Genomic DNA, 20,682 nt, shown 5'->3' with positions numbered 1-20,682 from the left:
GCTTTGCTCTCTAAACTTGTCAGATTTCACAGAAAAACATCTGTGCGTGCCGGCGTGCGTGTGTGCGTGCGTGTGTGTGTGTAGCCCGTTTGGAAGGTTTAAAGTGAATAGCGAGGAAGAAGAAGAAGACGCCCTCACCCTGTCCTCAGCCATGTGGTTCTCATGGGGAGTACTGCTGAACTCTGGGATAGGAGAAGGTGATTCTGTGTAAATCAACACACCCATGAGTAGTGCAATTCCAGATCAGACATGTTTACATCTGTCTGCTCGTCTGTGTGCAGGAGCTCCCAGGAGTTTTTCAGCAAGGATTCTAGGTATGGTGTGGGCAGGATTTGCCATGATTATCGTAGCATCCTATACTGCCAACCTGGCAGCCTTCCTGGTGCTGGACCGGCCTGAGGAACGCATCACTGGCATCAATGACCCCAGGGTGAGGACATTTACTCATCCTCCTTGTGACAAGCTGAGCGGCTGAACCACTGATCTCAGTCAGACACCAGTTAAACTATTTAAAGGTGTCATACAAACATTAAGCTTCTGAAGTGAAACTCATACAGTCGTAAACATTGAATCTTTTGGTTGTTGCTGTTGCTGTAGCTGCGTAACCCATCAGACAAGTTCATCTACGCCACAGTGAAGCAGAGCTCGGTGGATATCTACTTCAGACGGCAGGTGGAACTGAGCACCATGTACCGGCACATGGAGAAACACAACTACGAGAGCGCTGCTGAGGCCATCCAGGCCGTGAGAGACAAGTGGGTTCCTTACACAGCACTAGCAGTTCTGGCTCAACTTGACTAAATGCCATGTGAGCCTTCTTCTCTGATCTCCCCCCACAGCAAGCTTCACGCCTTCATCTGGGACAGTGCTGTGCTGGAGTTCGAGGCATCACAGAAGTGCGATCTGGTGACGACAGGAGAGCTATTTTTCCGCTCCGGTTTTGGGATTGGAATGAGGAAGGACAGTCCGTGGAAACAGAATGTTTCTCTGGCAATTCTCAGGTGAGAGCAGCATGAAAACCTACTGTACAGCTGGTAACAACCCTGTGATCAGACTGAACAATGTCACTGATGCACATGTCTGGTCATATCATGTTACCTCAGTTCACATGAGAATGGCTTCATGGAAGATCTGGACAAGACGTGGGTGCGATACCAGGAGTGCGACTCCAGAAGCAACGCCCCTGCTACCCTAACCTTTGAGAACATGGCAGGTAGGGTCACAGCGGACACCAAGTATGTCTCCTGTGGCGTATGATGAAATTGACATCACCTGTCCTCGTCAGGTGTGTTCATGCTGGTTGCTGGTGGCATCGTTGCTGGTATCTTTCTTATCTTCATTGAGATTGCCTACAAACGTCACAAAGATGCTCGGAGAAAACAGATGCAGCTGGCCTTCGCTGCTGTGAATGTGTGGAGGAAGAACCTGCAGGTACACATTTTTACTTTTCTCTACTCTGCTGATCCTTTTATCAAACACTTGTGTTTTCTGGTATTTAATGTTCTGTTTTACCACAGTTGTATTTGAATTTCTAGGATTACAAATAAATATGTAGTAAGCGAGGAAGTGTTGAGCTCAGTGTTGGTAGCACTGAGATTTATCCTCACATCTCTGGATGGAGTTTTTGTTGTTCAACAGGAGTCTTCCTCAGCCACAGCTTCTCAGTGGGCTCCATTCACTTTGTTTAGGTACAGCTCCACCACTGATCCCCCAGAGTTTGGTTTAGTGCTTAACCCACAAAACAACATAAAGATAATACACAATTTTAAAGAAAAAATAAATTCATTTTATCCACAAATATGCATCCTGGAACATCTTCCTGTTCTCGTCCTCCTAACTTTCTGTGGTTTGTATCCACACACAGAAATATTCTGTATATTCTACCTTCTGATGCTTCAGAAAACTGAGTCCACGTTTAAGTCTAGACTGTGGTTCAGGGCCTTCAGAACGATCCTGATCAGTGTCAGCCAAGCCTGAACACGGAGCGCTTCACTCAGGCATGGCACTAGTTTTCCAGCTCATTGGTCCTTCTCTGCCTGTCACCTCCTTAGAAACAGGCTCCTGATGAACCCAGCTCAGCTGGGCCACGCCTCCTGTGTTGTCACCATAAGCCCACTTATAGGGTTGAAGTCTTGGGAGGTAGAGGTGCGCAACCTCTGAGGTGGTGTATTATTGTTTATGTCCTGGTCCTGGTCCTGGTTCTGGTTCTGGTTGCAGCCTTTCGAGAGGAGCACACACATGTGGGCTCTGTGTCTATTTGGACCTGCACACAGGGTTTGTTGACAGCAATATTGCAAAGACAGGTTGTAATAACCCGGTTCAAAGTGATGATGTAAGAGGTCTAATGCCATTGTCATGACACCCCCCCCCCCCACCCCCGTTTAAACCACACATGAACAGACAAACACACACAGAGTCAACATTATAGCAGCAGAGTATTGGTATAATGATCTAATGTATCACTGTGGTACTTCAACGTCATCATGCCATCACTGCCCTCCTGCTGTGTGTGCTCGATTCATGTTGTGTTTGTGTGTTGGTACCGACTGCTGCTCTGTGTGTTTGTGGCTGTGGACTATAAAATGGAGCCAAACTGTTTTACTGAAGCATCACTTCATCTGAAACACAACACACACATTATTTATTTTTGTGTATACTTGTCACATCAGAGCCTTTAACTACATGACACTGTTATAAACATTTGTACTGCTTTCATGAATAATTAGTTGTGTCGCACACTGTACTACAGTGTACCGTACTACATGCAAACATTTTCACATACAGTATACAGTATTATAGTGAGTAATACTGTACTAGTGGGTCCACGTCTGAGTGTCTGTGTCTGCGTTATAATGAATGTTATTGAGCATCAGAAAGTAGTGAATCAAAGGAAATGTCAGTATTTATTAGTGAGGCTCTGTGAGAACACTGGAGTTCTGGAGCAACAGTGACTGGTGTAATATGAGTATTGTAGAGTATCAGTGAGGATCAGTGAGTGTCAGTGAGTAACTGTGAACATTAAGAAATGTGAATGAGTACAGGGAATATTATAGACTATCAATGTGTGTCAGTAAGTATCAGTATCACCAGTGTCATTGAGGATAATGAAGTATGATTGAATGTCACTGAGTATTTGTGAGTATTATGGGATGTCCATGAGTATTTTGGATTATCAGTGAGTATTATGAAGTATCATTAAGTGTCATTGAGTATTATGGCATATCAGTGAGTTTCAGTCATTATTATGGAGTACCAGTGTGTGTCAGTGAGTGTTGGTGAGTGTCAGTGAGGGCCAGTAAGTGTCAGTGAGTATCAATAGGTATTATGGAGTATCAGTAGGTACATATGAGTGCATATTATGGAGTATTAGTAAGCAATAAGTAGTGAGTATTATTGAGTGTCAGTGAGTATGAGTAAGTATTATGTAGTATCAATAGGTATCAGAGAGTATTATAGTCTACCAGTGGGTGTCAGTGAGTATTATAGAGTATCAGTGGGTGTCAGTGAGTATTATGGATTATCAGTGAGCATCAGTAAGTGAGTCAGTGAGCATTTTAAAGTAAACCAGAAAATAAAGACCTCCCCATCAAATTATAGATGGTGGGGCACACTGTGCTACACTGTGCCAGTGAGTATTATGAAGTATCAGTAAGTTTTATGAAGTATCAGTGGGTATTATGGAATACCAGTGAGTGTCATTGAGTATTATGGAGTATCAGTGAATTTCAGTCAGTATCAGTAAGTATTATGGAATTTAAGTAAGCATCAGTGAGTATTATGAAGTTTAAGTAAACACCAGTGAGTATTATGGAGTTTAAGTAAGTATCAGTGAGTATTATGGAGTGTCAGTTAGTATCAGCTGAGTTTTCGTGTCTGCTGCTCTTAATGTGTGTGTGCACCTATCGTATGATTTATTTTAGGATAGGAAAAGTGGTAGAGCAGAGCCCGAGCCCAAACTGAAAACCTCTTTTAGGTCCATCACTTCGACCTCCGACCTCAAACGACGTAGGGCCTCCACTGACGCCACGGTAAGAAGATGAAGAGCACCCTCCTCCTCCTCCTCCTGTCATCCTCCTGCTTCCCCTCTTTTTATATTTCTTTCTGTCCTCTTCAGGTTTCACCTTTTTTTCTGTCTCAGCTTCCTTCATTGTTTTTTTCCTTCATCACAGTTGTTTTCTTGTTTACTCTCCTCATCTCATCCCCAGTTCCATCATTTCCTTGGTGACTCATCACAACCACTCGTCTGTCAGTCAACCATCTTCCTGCCTCCATCAGCTCATCTGTCCCTCTAAAGACAGACAGACAGACAGGCAGACAGACGAAAGGAGACAGAGTGAAGACAGAGACTATTTGGGTCCGTCCAGTCAGGTCAGAGCTTGTGTTGTTGCAGACACACTGGGGATTTGTAGTGTTTCTGGCCTCAGGGTTTTATCTTTAACCGCTCACGTTGTCCTCTTGCAAAGGAGAAGGGAAGAGGGTCAGACTGTGTGGTCTCTTTTCTCTTGTGGACCTTTGTCCTGTGGTCGTCGTCTCTGTTTGTGTCCTGTGTTCGTCATTGTCTTGTCTGTCTCTGTTTTGTCCTCCTCCCTGTCCTTTTCCATCATTTCTGTCCCTTCATCTCGCTGGTATTGTGCCACTAACCTTCTCTTTTCTCTAATGAGCAGCTCTGCTTCTCACAGGTCGTTGGGAGACTCACATTCTCTCACTCTTCGTTAGCTTGTTATTACAGCTCACATCTGGGACACAGTGGAGTAAAACTCGTTTTCTGTCAACAGTGTCAATGGTTCTGACTGAATAAATGATTCCTGATCACCTGATTCCTGATTACTTTTGTAGCTTGTATTTGGAAGACTTCGAGTTTTGTTCAGCATCAGTCGTAAGATGAGGAAGCTACTTCCTTCTCATTGTGAAGGTGCAGTTGAATATTTGAATGGGTCAAGTCTAATTTAAAATTCTAAACCATTTTTCTTTGTGATCATCTCTTTATTTTCTATCAGTGTTTCTTCTTTCTCAGTGGATTTCAATGGTGTCCAGACTCTACATGCTGTATTACACACACTGCCTCTGTCCTCCTCTGCAAGCACGACCGACCTGTAGACTGAAAACATTCAGGACTCAGCCTGTTGAGATTTAGTGTGTTACGCTGCAAACTCTATTCACTGTCCACGAGAAAAAGGTCTAGAACAGTTTGCGTCCAAAACTAATGCTTCATTCAAATCCTGACTGCTCGGCATGTCTCTGTAAGTTTAACGTCTTCTACCTGTCTAAGATGACTTAAACATTTAAAAGTCCCCTTTAGTTTTCAGACTCCAGATCTGGATCTCAAACATCGCTGGACAGAGTTGGCTCCAGCTACCTGTAGAACCAGGCTGTAGCTCGGCTAGAGGGGGTGAGACCTCAGCAACTCCCATACCTGGTCTATCCCATGACACAAGCCCCTGATGAGAAGGAAGGTTCTTAGAGCTGATTTGTTTGCACTAAAGAAAAAAAATAGTGTGATTCTGCCTAAAGGTGCTAATAAATATTCTAAATACCAGGAAAGAAGAGACAATTCATAACAATAAAGAGATGCAGCGTCTGCCTCAATACTCCAGGTGTGAGGCGAGGAAAGGATCCAGCCTGGTTCCTCATAGCAACAGAGCTGAATCTGGACCAGTTTTGTATCTGACCGGGTCAGAACTGCATCGGAGTGGGGACGGACTCAAAGTCAGGATGGTGGAAGAAAGCAAAAACAGAAAGGCTACAGGCCATTGCCATGCCACAACTGTTTCCATGGTAACTGACTGGCATCCGTGAATCAAAACTGCAGATGTGAAATGTAAATGAATAAGCAGTGGCCAGGCTGGCAGATCAAAGTTTAATGCTCCCGGAGGCAGAGCTGTTCTCAGCTCTGATTGATGCTACAACGTCATGATTAATTCAGCAGCTGTAGACGGAGCCTCCACCCACAGCATCGTCCTGCTCCAGGGTGATGGAAGTAGGCAAACCTTTAGTGACTGAGCCTGCTCGTCTTCACAGGACAAAGCCTTGCTCTAGGGCACAACAGTACTGAAGGAGGGAAAAGCACCGGAATGAACTGAACAAGCAAGCCACATGTTCTGAGGGAATGTTGTTCAGAGTGTCTGTCAAACCCAGTTTAATATATAGGGATTATGTATTTATGAAGCACCTGCTTTTACATGCCATGATAAACACATAAGCTCTGACTGCCTGATGAGTAGCGTGACGCCCCCTAGTGGCTGTGACCAACTTTGCTGCTTATTTTTATCCGTCCACAGCTGCTGTGTGTTTCTGTCATGTCTGAAGATGAAAGAAGTTCCATTCACACCTGCGCAGCTTTCACATATAAACATTTAAATAGAAACTGAATCCACCATCTTGGCTTTAAGGCTGCTCTCGCTCTACGTGTGCAAGTGAAAAGCTGTGCTTGTGTGTGTGCACGTGTGTTGTGCTGGACTAATGTGTGTGTTTCCTCTGCTCTCTCTCTGTCTTGTTGTTGTGCCTGTAGCCGTACCCAACCGACCTCACTGGCCAGCTCAACCTATCAGATCCCTCCGTCAGCACCGTGGTCTGAGAGCGAGGGCGAACTTCACTGATGCGGCTGAGCCACACACACACACACACACACACACACACACACACACACACACACACACACACACACACACACACACACACACACACACACATTATGTAAACACACAGATGGACAGACTGCGCTTCCGCTGAGGCACGAGGCACGCTGAGGACGATAGGACCATTGTGCTAACACACACACACTGACTCACCATCTGTCCCCTTTACCCCTGCAGACACACACTGGTCTTCGCTTATAACCATCAGCCTTCTCTGATCAGAGGCTCTTAATTTAAAAGAAATGGGGCTTCAGGCTGTTTTTATTTTGGTAGATATCTGTGATGTCATACAGTTTGTTTTGCTTCCTGTCAGTCACACTGATTGATCACTCACAGTTTTAGAACTGGTTCCATCACCAGAAACTTTTTATCTAGTGCTGATTCCGATTCCAGTGACCATGAACCTATCGACCAGGAACCTGATGATCAAGGACCTTTTGACGTAAAAGCTGATACTCAGGAACCTGCTGATGTGGCCCAACCTTTAAGGACCCGTCACCTGGGTCTCTGGCAATTCAAAACCTGTCACTTGGCACCTTGACTATCAGGATCCTGTCCATGGACATGGACCACTGGGACCTGGAGCAGCTCGTCGATTGTTGCCAGTAACGAATCCATCTGGTCAATCTAATGATCAGAACCCCACTGACCCAGTATCTGATAATCAGGATGGCACAGCTATGGGCTGTGATCCGTTGTGGGGTTTCTTCACTGCTGTTCTCCACTGAGGCTTCTGGGTAGTGTAGTCCACAAAAGAGACATGTGAAGAGGTGAGGAACCTGATTATAAGCAAACAAATGCGATTCATTTTCACCTGCAACTGTTTATTAGATGTAGAAGTGGGTCAGATGCAGAAAACACAATTTCTCCAAAGGGATCAAGTACAAATGAATCAATTAACAGGTTTATGAACACAGAGTGAGTTCTGACGAAAGCATACAGTATAAAGCCCTGGTAGAAAACTTACAAATGCTTTTAAAATTTGAATATTTACAAAAACCTAGAACAGTAAAATAATAACCAATTATCATCAACGCTCTTTTAATTACAAAAGGTATTCATACACTTGAGATGATTCAAATTTACCATTTTTCTAGTAAAACTACAGGAGTTTTACTTTAGTCATGAAACCACTCTGCAGCACAATCATTCACCTGAGGCTCTGCCCCACAAGAGCAATGCATGCTGGGAACTGTAGTCTGTCTCTGTTTCGTGTCCATACAAGTTTTCTCACTCTAACCGTACAAAGCAAGTCGTGTGGGGAAGAACCAAGAACATTCTGTTTTTTAAATAAACAACGATGTCAGGGGTTTTTTCAGTGACGATTCAGGTTAAGCTAAGTATGATTCAGGTCTGAGCTGCCTCTCCTGTGATTCAAGAACCTACAGACCTGACGTCAGATGTGTCGTATTAAAGAAGGCCCGGTTTCTTTGTGCTTGTCTTTACGGAACTACACAGAATGCCTGTTGAAGCTCACATGGCTCTGCAGGCACCTGTCGCATGTTGCCAGCTGCCATTTTATTAGAAACATGAGGCTACAGACGGTCCAATCCAACAGTCCTGTGATAGGTTCCACAGAACCAGCACCAAATGCTGTTTGAAACATTTCCACCTTCATAATATAGGGTTGTGTCAGACTGCCTGATTGGACCGGCTTAGTTTCAGATGCATCTTCCTAATAAACCAGACCTAATAGCAGAACCCAGAGACAGCAAGGCTTTAGGCAGAGTAAAGATCCAGACTGAACACAGTGAGAGCAAGGAGTCAAACAGAACCCAGTGAGAGCAAAAGATCCAGACTGAACGCAGTGGGACTGAAGATCAAGACAGAACCCAGTGAGAGCAAAGCTCCAGACAGAACCCAGTAAGGGCAAAGATCCAGAGAGAACCCAGTGAGAGCAAGGATCCAAACAGAACCCAGTAAGAATGAAGATCCAGACAAAACTCAGTAAGAGCTAAGATCCAGACAGAACCCAGTAAGAACGAAGATCCACGTACAGTAGAACCCAGTAAGAACGGAGATCCAGAGAGAACCCAGTGAAAGCAAGGATCTAAACAGACCCCAGTAAAAGTGAAGATTCAGACAAAACCCAATGAGAGTGAGCATCCAGTCAAAGCCCAGTGGGAGTGAGGATCCAGATCAAACCCAGTGAGAGCAAAGCTCCAGACAGAACCCAGCGAGAGCAAGGATCCAAACAGAACCCAGTGAAAGCAAAGATCCAAATAGAACCCAGTGAGGGCAAAGATTCAGACAGAACCCAGTGAGAGCAAGGATTCAGACTGAACCCAGTGAGTCTAAAAATCCAGACCGAACCCAGTGAGAGCAGAGCTACAAACAGAACCCAGTAAAAGTGAAGATTCAGACATAACCCAATGAGAGCGAGGATCCAGACAGAGCCCAGTAAGAGTGAGAATCCAGATCGAAACCCAGTGAGAGCAAAGCCCCAAACAGAACCCAGTGAGAGCGAGGATCCAAACAGAACCCAGTGAAAGCAAAGATCCAGACAGAACCTAGTAAAACTAAGGGTCCAGACAAAACCCAGTGAGAGCGAGAAGTCACATGGAACCTGGAGCTTTGCCCTCACTGGGTTCAGTCTGGACCCCCCGTCTGGGTTCCAGACTGAACCCAGTGAGGGCAAAGATTCAGACAGAACCAAGTGAGAGCGAAGATCCAGACTGAACCCAGTGAGAGCAAGGATCCAAACAGAACCCAGTGAAAGCAAAGATCCAAATAGAACCAAGTGAGAGCAAAGTTCCAGACTGAACCCAGTGAGTCTAAGAATCCAGACCGAACCCAGTGAGAGCAAAGCTACAAACAGAACCCAGTAAAAGTGAAGATTCAGACATAACCCAATGAGAGCGAGGATCCAGACAGAGCCCAGTAAGAGTGAGAATCCAGATCGAAACCCAGTGAGAGCAAAGCCCCAAACAGAACCCAGTGAGAGCGAGGATCCAAACAGAACCCAGTGAAAGCAAAGATCCAGACAGAACCTAGTAAAACTGAGGGTCCAGACAAAACCCAGTGAGAGCGAGAAGTCACATGGAACCCAGTGAGAGCGAAGATCCAGACTGAACCCAGTGAGGGCAAAGATTCAGACAGAACCAAGTGAGAGCGAAGATCCAGACTGAACCCAGTGAGTCTAAGAATCCAGACCAAACCCAGTGAGAGCAAAGCTCCAGACAAAACCAAGTAAGAATGAAGATCTAGAGAGAACCCAGTGAGAGTGAGGATCCAGATCGAACCCAGTGAGAGCAAAGCTCCAGACAGAACCCAGTAAGAATGAAGATCCAGAGAGAACCCAGTAAGACAAAGGATCCAGACAGAACCCAGTGAGAGTGAGGATCCAGATCGAACCCAGTGCGAGCAAAGCTCCAGACAGAACCCGGTGAGAGGGAGGATCCAAACAGAACCCAGTGAGAGTGAACATCTAGACAGAACCCAGTGAACGCAAAGATCCAGACAGAACCAAGTAAGACGGGGGGTCCAGACTGAACCCAGTGAGGGCAAAGCTCCAGACAGAACCTAGTGAATTGATGATCCAGACAAAATCCAGTGAGAGAAAAAATCCAGACAGAACCCAGTGATAGCGAGAATACAGACGGAACATAGTGAGAGCAAACATCCAGATAGAATCCAGTGAGGGAAATGATCCAGACAGAACCAAGTGAGAGCGAAGATTCAGACTAAACTCAGTAAGAGCGAAGATCCAGAGAGAACCCAGTAAGACAGAGGATCCAGACAGAACCCAGTGAGAGTGAGGATCCAGATCAAACCCAGTGAGAGCAAAGCTCCAGACAGAACCCAGTGAACACAAAGATCCAGACAGAATCAGGTGAGACTGAGGATCCAGATTAAACTCAGTAAGACTGAGGATCCAAACAGAACTGAGTGAGAGTGAGGATACAGACAGAACCCCGTGAGAGCAAACATCCAGACAGAACCCAGTGAGAGCAAACATCCAGACAGAACCCAGTGATACTAATGATCCAGACAAAAGTCAATGAGAGTGAGGATCCAAGAAGAACTCAATTACAGTAAAGATCCAGACAGAACCCAGTGAAACTGAGGGTCCAGACAAAATCCAGTGGGAGTGAGAAGTCACACAGAGCCCAGTGAGAGTAAAGTTCCAGACAGAACCCAGTGAGAGCAAAGATCCAGACATAACCCAGTAACAGTGTGAGGTTCCCAACAGAACCCAGTGAGAGCAAAGATCCAGACAGAACCCAGTAAGGGCGAAGATCCAGAGAGAACCCAGTGAGAGCAAGGATCTAAACAGAACCCAGTAAGAGTGAAGATCCAGACAAAACTCAGTAAGAGCTAAGATCCAAACAGAACCCAGTAAGAACGAAGATCCACGTACAGTAGAACCCAGTAAGAACGGATATCCAGAGAGAACCCAGTGAAAGCAAGGATCTAAACAGACACCAGTAAAAGTGAAGATTCAGACAAAACCCAATGAGAGTGAGCATCCAGTCAGAGCCCAGTGAGAGTGAGGATCCAGATCAAACCCAGTGAGAGCAAAGCTCCAGACAGAACCCAGCGAGAGCAAGGATCCAAACAGAACCCAGTGAAAGCAAAGATCCAAATAGAACCAAGTGAGAGCAAAGTTTCAGACTGAACCCAGTGAGTCTAAGAATCCAGACCGAACCCAGTGAGAGCAAAGCTACAAACAGAACCCAGTAAAAGTGAAGATTCAGACAAAACCCAATGAGAGCAAGGATCCAGACAGAGCCCAGTGAGAGTGAGAATCCAGATCGAACCCAGTGAGAGCAAAGCCCCAAACAGAACCTAGTGAGACCAAGGATCCAAACAGAACCCAGTGAAAGCAAAGATCCAGATACAATCCAGTGAAACTGAGGGTCCAGACAAAATCCAGTGGGAGTGAGAAGTCCCACAGAACCCAGTGAGAGTAAAGATCCAGACAGAACCCAGTGAGAGCAAAGGTCCAGACAGAACCCAGTAAGAGCGAAGATCCAGGCATAACCCAGTAACGGCGTGAGGTTCTCAACCGAACCCAGTGAGAGCAAAGATCCAGACGGAACCTGGTGAGACTGAGGATCCAGATCGAATCCAGTGAGTGTGAAGATCCAGACGGAACCCAGTAAGAGTGAAGATCCAGACAGAACCCAGTGAGAGCAAAGATCCAGACAGAACCCAGTGATACTAAAGATCCGAACAGAACCCAGTGGGAGCGAAGCTCCAGGCACAACCCAGTGAGAGCAAATATCCAGAACGAACCCAGTGAGAGCAGCGATCCAGACAAAACCGAGTGAGACTGAGGCTCTAGACAGAACCCAGTAAGAGTGAAGATCTACAGTTGACAGAACGAGGGACACTAGCCGATGCTAGTCCAACTAGTCGAACCTTTCTTGTGAGTTTGTTTTTGTGCTTTGACACTGCTCTCACTCGTTGCAGTTGTTTTCGATGAGCTTGATTTTTAAGGTTTCCATTGCTTCATTGAGAAAAAGATTCATCTTGTTGTTCTAATGATGATGTTTGTACTGAATCTATAATATTCTGCAATGTGACCTGGGGTCAGTCGATCATGTCACATTGATCTTCAAACTGTGAACCTGCTTTTATTCTCATTTTCTGAGACAGTAGAAGAAGCCGTTTCCCTCCTCCTTCTCTGTGTCCTCTGACCTCTGACCTATGACATGTAGCTGCTCTTCTCAGAGCTCGTACTGTTCCTCACTCAGGCAGGAGCAGTTTCTGTTTCTCACTGATGTCATTTCTCAATAACAGCACCAACCACTTCAAGTCCTGAGATCAACAGATGTAAATAACGTGACTGTTTGGTGTAACCAATGTGTAATAAATGAGTATTTACCTGACTCTTAAATGCATCTTCACTTTTCACTTCACTTATAGGTAATCATTTTAGGGATCCAGTAAAACTCAGCAGAACCTGCTATTTATTCACCCGCTTCGGATGTAATCACCCATAACGCATGGGCTGATCAGAACTTATCAGCGCATTCGTACGGGCCAGTAGGTGCCCGCTCTCCCTACTCGCTAACAGCTAACAGCTAGCTAAGTTGCTAAGTTAAGCAGCTTCAGAGGTTATTGTGGTTAGGGTTAGGGCTGAATAACGGGTGGGGGGTTCAGGTTACAGTTAGCTAACACAATACCGCTAGCTACTTGCTAAGTTATGCTCGCTAATAAATCAAAATCAAAAACTTCGATCCTCCCATCTAAACAACAACCGCTCAACAGCGCCCCCACTGACTCTGCTGGATAAATCATCCGAGCCGTGATCAACCTTACGGATCAATGACAGCGACCTACTGCACCTATTCACCGCTGCCAGCAGGTAGATGGGCACCTACCGGCCCATACGTATGGACTGATAACCACTGATAATGACCATTGAATGGCGTGATAACGTCCGAAGCCGCTGATTTATTAGTCCATTCCAGTCAGACCCACTTCTGTTCATCTCACCTGGCTGGTTCATGCCGCTGCTTCCGCACCTGTACTGCTTTACATTAGGGCAAGTGTCTGTCAACCATCACAGCATCCATCTAGAAGGTCAGCTGTCATTAGAGCCATGACTGAACTCATTCTGGATCACTTCATCCCAGAACCATTCACACTGGTGAACTGGTCCTACTTAAATAAGTTCCTGTTGACAACCCAGAGGTTTGTAGACATTCTCTCCTTAGCTCATGCAGCGTGTTCACTTGACCTTTCAGACCAGCAGCACTGTCAGAGGAACCGGCTTTTCAGTCATGACAGAGGAAGCTCAGCAGATCTTAGTCCCATACACTGTGTGTGTGTGTGTGTGTTGACATGAACTCTCAGTCTGAAGGTCATTACAGCTTTGGCTCCGCCCACAGACTGAATCAGGACAGGACCAGTCCATAAAGCGGCTGCTGAACACATCAGTGACCAGCTTTTTGTTCACTGCCACAGAAGAAAAAGATTCAAGAGAGATGAACAGAGGGTTGAGTTATTTCAGCAGCCACAAACTAAACAAGGTAAAAGATTGTGAGCGTCAACCTGCCTCCTTCGATCTGGTTCTGGTTCCGATCAGTGGTACCTGTATATCGTCATCTATCATCTATCGTCATGGTAACGCTAAAGCTGCACACTTTGTTACCATAGTAACCATGATGTATTTTTAGTGCTGGTAAACACAGGCACAATCACAGTGCTTCTTCCTTCTCTCCTTCTCATCCTCCTCCCCTAAAGGATTGATCTCCACATGTTTCTCAAATTTTTCTTCTTGTAGAAGGTTTAACCAAGGAGGTACTGGAACCAGTAGAACCAGTTTCAGTCACTCAGACTAAATAGTAGGAGGATGAGTTCTCAAAGCAAACGCATGTGAAGGACTGTGCGTACAGCATGCTTCAGGTACGGTCAAAGGACCTTCAGGCTGATTGATTAACACATTACTCCTGATGCTGGTAGAGAACTGGTGAACACAACTTTCATCCCTAGAGGGCAGGGATTCAGTTAGTAAAAATAAATTAACATTCTATACTTATTACAAGAACTGATTATAGTTAACATATTTATGCAGTGAAAGTAGCAAAAACTTAAAAAAAATCCATGCAAAACAGCTTGATATTATTGTGCTAATTTGTTGCATATGTGGTTTGACAGCCCTGTATAACCCAAAAATTACCTTGGGACAAAGAGTATAATATATATATTTCATTGTTGTGTTTTTTACATGGTGTCCATTGTCCATTTACAGTAAATGGTTAAATATAAAAAAATGTATATTTCATACTCAAAACAAGAACTATTTCTAGTCAACCTATTTATTACAGCATAAACTCATTGTGGCCATTTTTCGCCGCGAACAAGCTGAAAGGGTTGTAAAAAGGAACAAGACCAGGGGCCGGTTTCAAGAAGAAGGTTTTGTGGAAACTCTGAGTTTTTAACCCCGAAATGAGGAAAACTCAGAGTTTTCGGTTTCAGAAAGCGGGGTTACTTAAACCCGTAAAGCGGGGTAAGTTTAAGCCCGTTTCAAGAAGCGAGGTAATCGAAACTCAGTCAGTTACTATGGCAACTTACTCTGTGAACCAAACCTGGTCGCGAGCAGGTTTTATTCAGGAAACCCAGAGTTTCCTTCGTCACTTCCTTAAAGTGAACAGTGTTTAAACACCTCGTTTAATCTTTCAGTACATTCATAGATTTTACCTGTTTCCTTCGCGCAGAGACCAAAATGTCCGTTTCTAGAGGATCCTGTAGATGAGGAAGATGTATTAATTCGTATTAATTCATTGAATTTACGCCGCAAGAGGATTTTAACGCCATGAGTTAATTTTCTGTCATATCGCCGTGCATATTTATTTGAGCGGTACCGTTTTTATCAAGACTCCATACATACATTAATAATCGTATTCACCCATACGTCAAACACATCACCCATCGTGGCCGTGCTTTTACATCCGAACAGATTCTTTGTGTTGCGTTACGTTTTTTTTTGCAAACAGTAGTTTTCATTATAACATTGGAGACGCTGAGCACATTAGTGAAGCCACTGTTTGTAGAAAAGTTTGACCTCAAGCGCTTTCCTTGACACAAACTCCTTAAAGCCATTAAAGAGGAGTTTCACAGTATTGCAGGTATGTGGTAATTAATTTGTTTCATTGAGGCTAATCTGAAAAATGATCAGTTTATAATATCTTGCTGTGATCTAAAATAAACTGATAAATGTGCAGGTGCACTGACTACTCTTTCTAATGGTCACTGTAACTGACATTACATTGTTTACATCACCAAGATCATATGTGATGCTGCACATAAACGTGAACTTATGAATATATCGTGAGTCAACCCTAAGTAACAGGCTGCACTGTGGTAAGTACATGTATGTCCTATACACTTATTTCAATGCATGCACTACACACTCACAGGAACACTTCTATGCAGCACTAAAGTAATGTGAACTTATAGGAGAGATTGAAGGCTTTCTGCTGGAGATAGGGGTCAATGCCAGCCCACACTAATGACCGAGCGGCTTTGTACGTTATCACGCCATTCAATGGTCATTATCAGTGGTTATCAGCCCATACGTATGAGCCGGTAGGTGCCCATCTACCTGCTGGCAGCGGTGAATAGGTGCAGTAGGTCGTCGTCATAGATCCATAAGGTTGATCACGGCTCGGATGATTTAACCTGCAGAGTCAGTAGGGGCGCTGTTGAGCGGTTGTTGTTCAGACGGGAGGATCGAAGTTTTTGATTTTGATTTATTAGCGAGCATAACTTAGCAAGTAGCTAGCGGTATTTTGTTAGCTAACTGTAACCTGAACCCCCCACCTGTTATCCAGACCTAACCCTAACCACAATAACCTCTAAAGCTGCTTAACATAGCAACTTAGCTAGCTGCTAGCTGTTAGCGAGTAGGGAGAGCGGGCACCTACTGGCCCATACAAATGCGCTGATAAGTTCTGATCAGCCCATGCGTTATGGGTGATTACATCCGAAGCGGGTGACTGACCCCTCACCCAGAACCTGAAGCAGGCTCCCAGCAGCGCTTTAATGTGGCCCCGCAGAACAAGAGCCTGGGTGGAAATGACCATAGGCCTATTTTGCAAATGCACTTGTATCCTGGGGAGTGACTGGTTGTGATGAACTCCCTCCAGGAATTCCTTCAGCCCCTGCTTTCCAGTGTTCAGGCTGAGGCCCTTCTCCTCTGCATGCGTCAGAGGTGGAGGTGCAGGTCCTCCACCAGTTGTTCTAGCCTCTGCCTACTTTCTGTTGGCTGAGTAGAAGTCAAATGTTTAACTGTGTGAAAACATTACGGCGAATTATGTTTGAATTATGTTTTTATATTTCATTTTTAGCCACGTTCTTTTATGCCTGCAGGATTGCGCCTACATAAAAACTGAAATTAAACGTAATATTATTACGTGTTTTGGGGAACTTTTAAAAACCTATTTAGATTAATGTAATAATTGCTCTCCATAAAACGTATTGGATTATTGAATTATCATTACTTTACAAATCCCACATCAACCACAAAAGGAATTTTAAAAATGCATAGACATAACATTGCACTTTTAATTCATACAAACATCGGTATTTATGCAATTACTGAAGTAACTCCTTAGATGAGTGAACAATTACTTTACAAGTCCTTACTTTACGAGTGAAATATAACAACAATACTAAAATTATTTAGTATTTAGTTACGCTGAACACTGTATGACTAAAATGTAAACTTACGCATTGATTCGAGCAGCTATTTTCTTCCAAGCTAATTCTTTCTCTTTCGCCGCTGCAGCCGTGTTGCTTTTTCTACCGAATATAGACTCGTAGTCGCTATATGCTTGATGTATCATATCCATTTAGGACGTCTTTTGTTGTCCTGTTGCCATGGTGACTCGTAATATCTTCACTCCATTGATCAGGGCTTTGTAACGTCGCGGTGCACGCGCTTAACTCTGAGTCAATTAACTCGGAGTTGCTTAAACCAACTCTTTTCAGCTGTTCTGAAACCGAAAACTCCAGGTTTGTAAACTCAGAGTAAATCAACTCAGAGTTTCGTGTAAACTTAGAGTTTGTTAAACCTCCTTCTTGAAACGGGCCTTTCAGCTGATGAGTTAAACAGCTGTCAGATGTTGGGGAGGGGAGGGGTGGCCTTCAATCAAACTGACACGTTACCTGATGCTGTCTGATTAAATGCAACAAGCCGGAAATAAGAACGTGGCGCCTTCAAAATAAAGTAAAGCTCGCAACTAGTGTTTGAGAGTTTTTATTTCGTCAGCTTCTAGCTGCATTTAAGCAATTGAGCTGCTTTTACTTTTATTTTGTGTCACCCGATGTGGGTTTTAACTCATCTTTTTTATGACACCACCGCTCCTTGTATCGCGTCTGTCACCTTGAATCTGAATGAACGGGAGATATTGCGCCACGTTGTTTTATTGTGAAGGCCTTGCCCGGATATCGTATGCTTTAGTTCGGCAACTCGACTCGTGCCCATGCAGCGAAGCAGCGAAGCAGCGCGAGCCGCTCAGCTGTTCGAATCTTTCCGTCTTAATAGTAAAGTTTTTGGAGGGAGTTTTATTGCCTTGTTCGCTTTTGCTGGGTTTGGACCGGGGATCGGGTCCTGGAGGAATGTGAGCATCGCTGACTGACTCTGTCTGTGACTTATACCGGACAGAGCCCAGGGTTAGAATGCCGGGGCTTGGGGTTCTGGTTGTGCTGAGCCTCAGTCTGAACCTCCACACGTGCCTGGGCTTTCCCAGCCAGCTGGTGAACCTGGATAAGGAGCTGGGCGGCGGCGGGAACTCGAGCCAAGGGGCGCACGGATGCGGGATGTGCGAGCCCGACCTGTGTCCGGAGACGCGCGGCTGTCGGGCCGGCCTGGTGCCGGACGCCTGCGGCTGCTGTATGGAGTGCGGAAACGTGGAGGGTCAAGCGTGCGACCCGGGGAACCGCAGCGTCTACTACGGGCTGTGCGGAACCGGGCTGCGGTGTCAGGCGGACCCGCGACCAGCTGGAGGAGGAGAGGATGAAGAAGAAGAGGAGGTGTGTGTGTGCGACGAGCAGGAGGCAGTGTGTGGGTCGGACGGAACCACTTACATGAACATGTGTCAGTTCAGAGAGGCTGCGTTCTCCAAAGCCCAGCTCCGAACCAGAGGGAGGGGGCCGTGCACGGCAGGTAGGCCTCACCCGAACTGTAGAACCATAGCAACAGACTACTGGTACAACTGAGCACTGTAAAACCTCAAAAGTATTTAGCCACTGTACGTCAGAATAAAATGACAGAGCAGCAGATGCTTTGGTCCAGGTTATGGTACCAGATGGTTCTGTTCACTGCAGACCTGTGGTTCGATTCAGGGTCGGATGGTTCTGAGCGGTTGCATCCCGCATCTCTGTCATATTTAGCGTGTGTGTGTGTGTGTGTGTGTGTGTGTGTGTGTGTGTGATCACATAGTGACCTCACCAGAGCCGGACCTGGACTTCTCCACATGTTAATGTCCTGTGTCTGCATCAGTCCCTGTCATTAAGGTTCCTCCTCAAAGCCAGATGAACGGAACTGGCAGCAGGCTGGTGTTCCTCTGTGAGGTCTTCGCGTTCCCCATGGCTCTGGTGGAGTGGAGGAAGGTGGGTCGTGACGTCATCCTGCCCGGAGATGACCCCCACATCTCAGTCCAGGTACGGTGGGTGGACCAGAACCGATTAGCAGCTGGTGGCCCATCATGCATGTCTGAGATCTCTGAGTCTGTCTTCAGTCCCGGGGCGGTCCGCTGAGGTTCGAGCTGTCCAGCTGGCTGCAGATCGAGGGAGCGGTGCTGGAGGACGCCGGGACTTATCGCTGCATAGCCAGGAACACTGTGGGTTTCGTCTCTGCCTCCGCTGTGCTGGGTGTACTGGGAGCAGGTAAGTTCTGGTCACAGAACCAGAACTTTAACCACCAGTTGTTATAAAATCAGCAAATTCATTCTCATATAGATGACGTGTGTGTGTGTGTGTGTGTGTGTGTGTGTGTGTGTGTGTGTGTGTGTGTGTGTGTGTGTGTGTGTGTGTGTGTGTGTGTGTGTGTGTGCCAGAGGACTTGTCATCCTTCCTTGCCAATAGGGATCCAGAGCGGAAGCTGTCAGACTACAACCAGAACTTCTACTGAACAATCACCCTGTGATGCCTTGGACCCGTGGACGCACACACAGGGTCTGGTGAACCTGTAGGTGTAAAAATAAACAGGCAATCAGCCACAGCCTCCTCTGTGTCCGCATCTGTTTAATGAACCAAAACTAACCAACACCAGAACACACAGACTAACATGAGGCTCTGCAGTCAAGCCAACCAGACCTACTGTAAGTCAAGGAAAAAAAAAATCAGAGTCCCACAGATATCGGATCAGGAATGATATTGGGTCTGTTCTGGAATGAGTCCAGTGTGTGACTTGTCTGTCAGGAGATCAGAGTCGGTGCTGCTCAGACAGCAGGATGTATTGAAAATCATACCACAGGAAGGAATGGATCCTTTCTGAACCAGCATGTGGTGAACACATGAAGCATCAGAACACAGAGCCTCTTCTGTGTGCTGCTGTGACTGGATTTGGGCTAGATCACGATTCAAAGCACTGAAGCAATTTGAGATTATTCAGCCACATTTCCACACCTTCACACACTGAACTTTAATCTTTTGACAACAATTAAGAGAGGATAGAAACCATACAAATGTTTATTTAAACAGGCTTTATAAGCATGAATATTGCAAGGCAAATAGATCTTGATTTGGCAGAAAAAGACATCAGCGCAAAGAGTGTCTGCTGAGGTACCTTTGAGGTGGGCCTCTGCTTTACTTGATGTCATTCTGTCATAACAATATGCGCATAAAGCAAGAGACGAGAGAGCTCTATGAGCTCATATGTAGTCCATCAGATTCTTCAGTAACGTGGCCATATGTGTATTCACTGTGCTGGCCTTTTCCTGGACGATCATACACGTCTTCCTGGAGACAGCCTTTTCACTACAAAAATTACATACATAATATTAATGTGCAAAAAATGGTCTGTGATTCAGATTCTATATAATCTATATAATAAATAAATAAAATGAAATACATCTATAATTGTGAAATGAAATGAAAGGGGTCTGAATAGGCGCAGGCCCGTTGTTCTCAGTGCTTTTTCGGTTTCAGAACAGCTGAGAAGAGTTGGTTTAAGCAACTCCGAATAGATTGACTCCAAGTTAAGCGCATGCACCGCGACTATAAAAAGCCCTGAAGATACTATGAGTCACCATGGTAACAGGACAACAAACGAGGTCCGGAAATGGATATGATACCTCAAGCATTTAGCGACTAAAAGCCTATATTCCGTAGAAAAAGCAACACAGCTGCAGCAACAAAAGAGAAAGAATTAGCTTGGAAGAAAATAGCTGCTCGAGTCAATGCGTAAGTTTACATTTTTTATCATACAGTGTTTGGTGTAAATAATTACTAAATAATGTTAGTATTGTTGTTATATTTCACTTGTAAAGTGTCCAAACTCAGAGTTTCAAAACCTCCTTTTTGAAACGGACCCCTGTAAAGTTAACAACTTGAACCTACTATGTGCACTCATGCACACTCTCTGAACTGT

At 45.1% G+C, this 20,682-nt stretch overlaps 2 protein-coding genes across 2 annotated transcripts in view; both read left to right on the top strand.

Moving 5' to 3' along the window:
- The window catches only part of grin1b (glutamate receptor, ionotropic, N-methyl D-aspartate 1b), a 31,158-nt gene extending 18,689 nt beyond the window's left edge, over nt 1-12,469 (top strand). Inside the window, 8 exon segments of the mRNA XM_041072102.2 lie at nt 85-197; nt 282-430; nt 598-755; nt 840-1,001; nt 1,104-1,213; nt 1,286-1,431; nt 3,921-4,028; nt 6,509-12,469. Coding sequence (XP_040928036.1) covers nt 85-197; nt 282-430; nt 598-755; nt 840-1,001; nt 1,104-1,213; nt 1,286-1,431; nt 3,921-4,028; nt 6,509-6,574 — 1,012 coding nt within the window. The 3' untranslated portion in view covers nt 6,575-12,469.
- Nucleotides 12,470-17,359: 4,890 nt separating this feature from the next.
- LOC114863249 (kazal-type serine protease inhibitor domain-containing protein 1-like) lies at nt 17,360-19,314 on the top strand. Its single transcript, XM_029164164.3, has 4 exons — nt 17,360-18,255; nt 18,592-18,752; nt 18,830-18,977; nt 19,148-19,314. Exons 1-4 carry the CDS (start codon nt 17,769-17,771, stop codon nt 19,219-19,221), a joined length of 870 nt encoding a protein of 289 aa, XP_029019997.1. The 5' UTR covers nt 17,360-17,768; the 3' UTR covers nt 19,222-19,314.
- The last annotated feature ends 1,368 nt before the right edge of the window (nt 19,315-20,682 follow it).

Source organism: Betta splendens, chromosome 9, assembly GCF_900634795.4.
Source record: "Betta splendens chromosome 9, fBetSpl5.4, whole genome shotgun sequence".
Classification (NCBI taxonomy): Eukaryota; Metazoa; Chordata; class Actinopteri; order Anabantiformes; family Osphronemidae; genus Betta; species Betta splendens.
The sequence above is the reverse complement of the archived record's forward strand: the minus strand, read 5'-3'. Positions and strand labels throughout refer to the sequence as shown.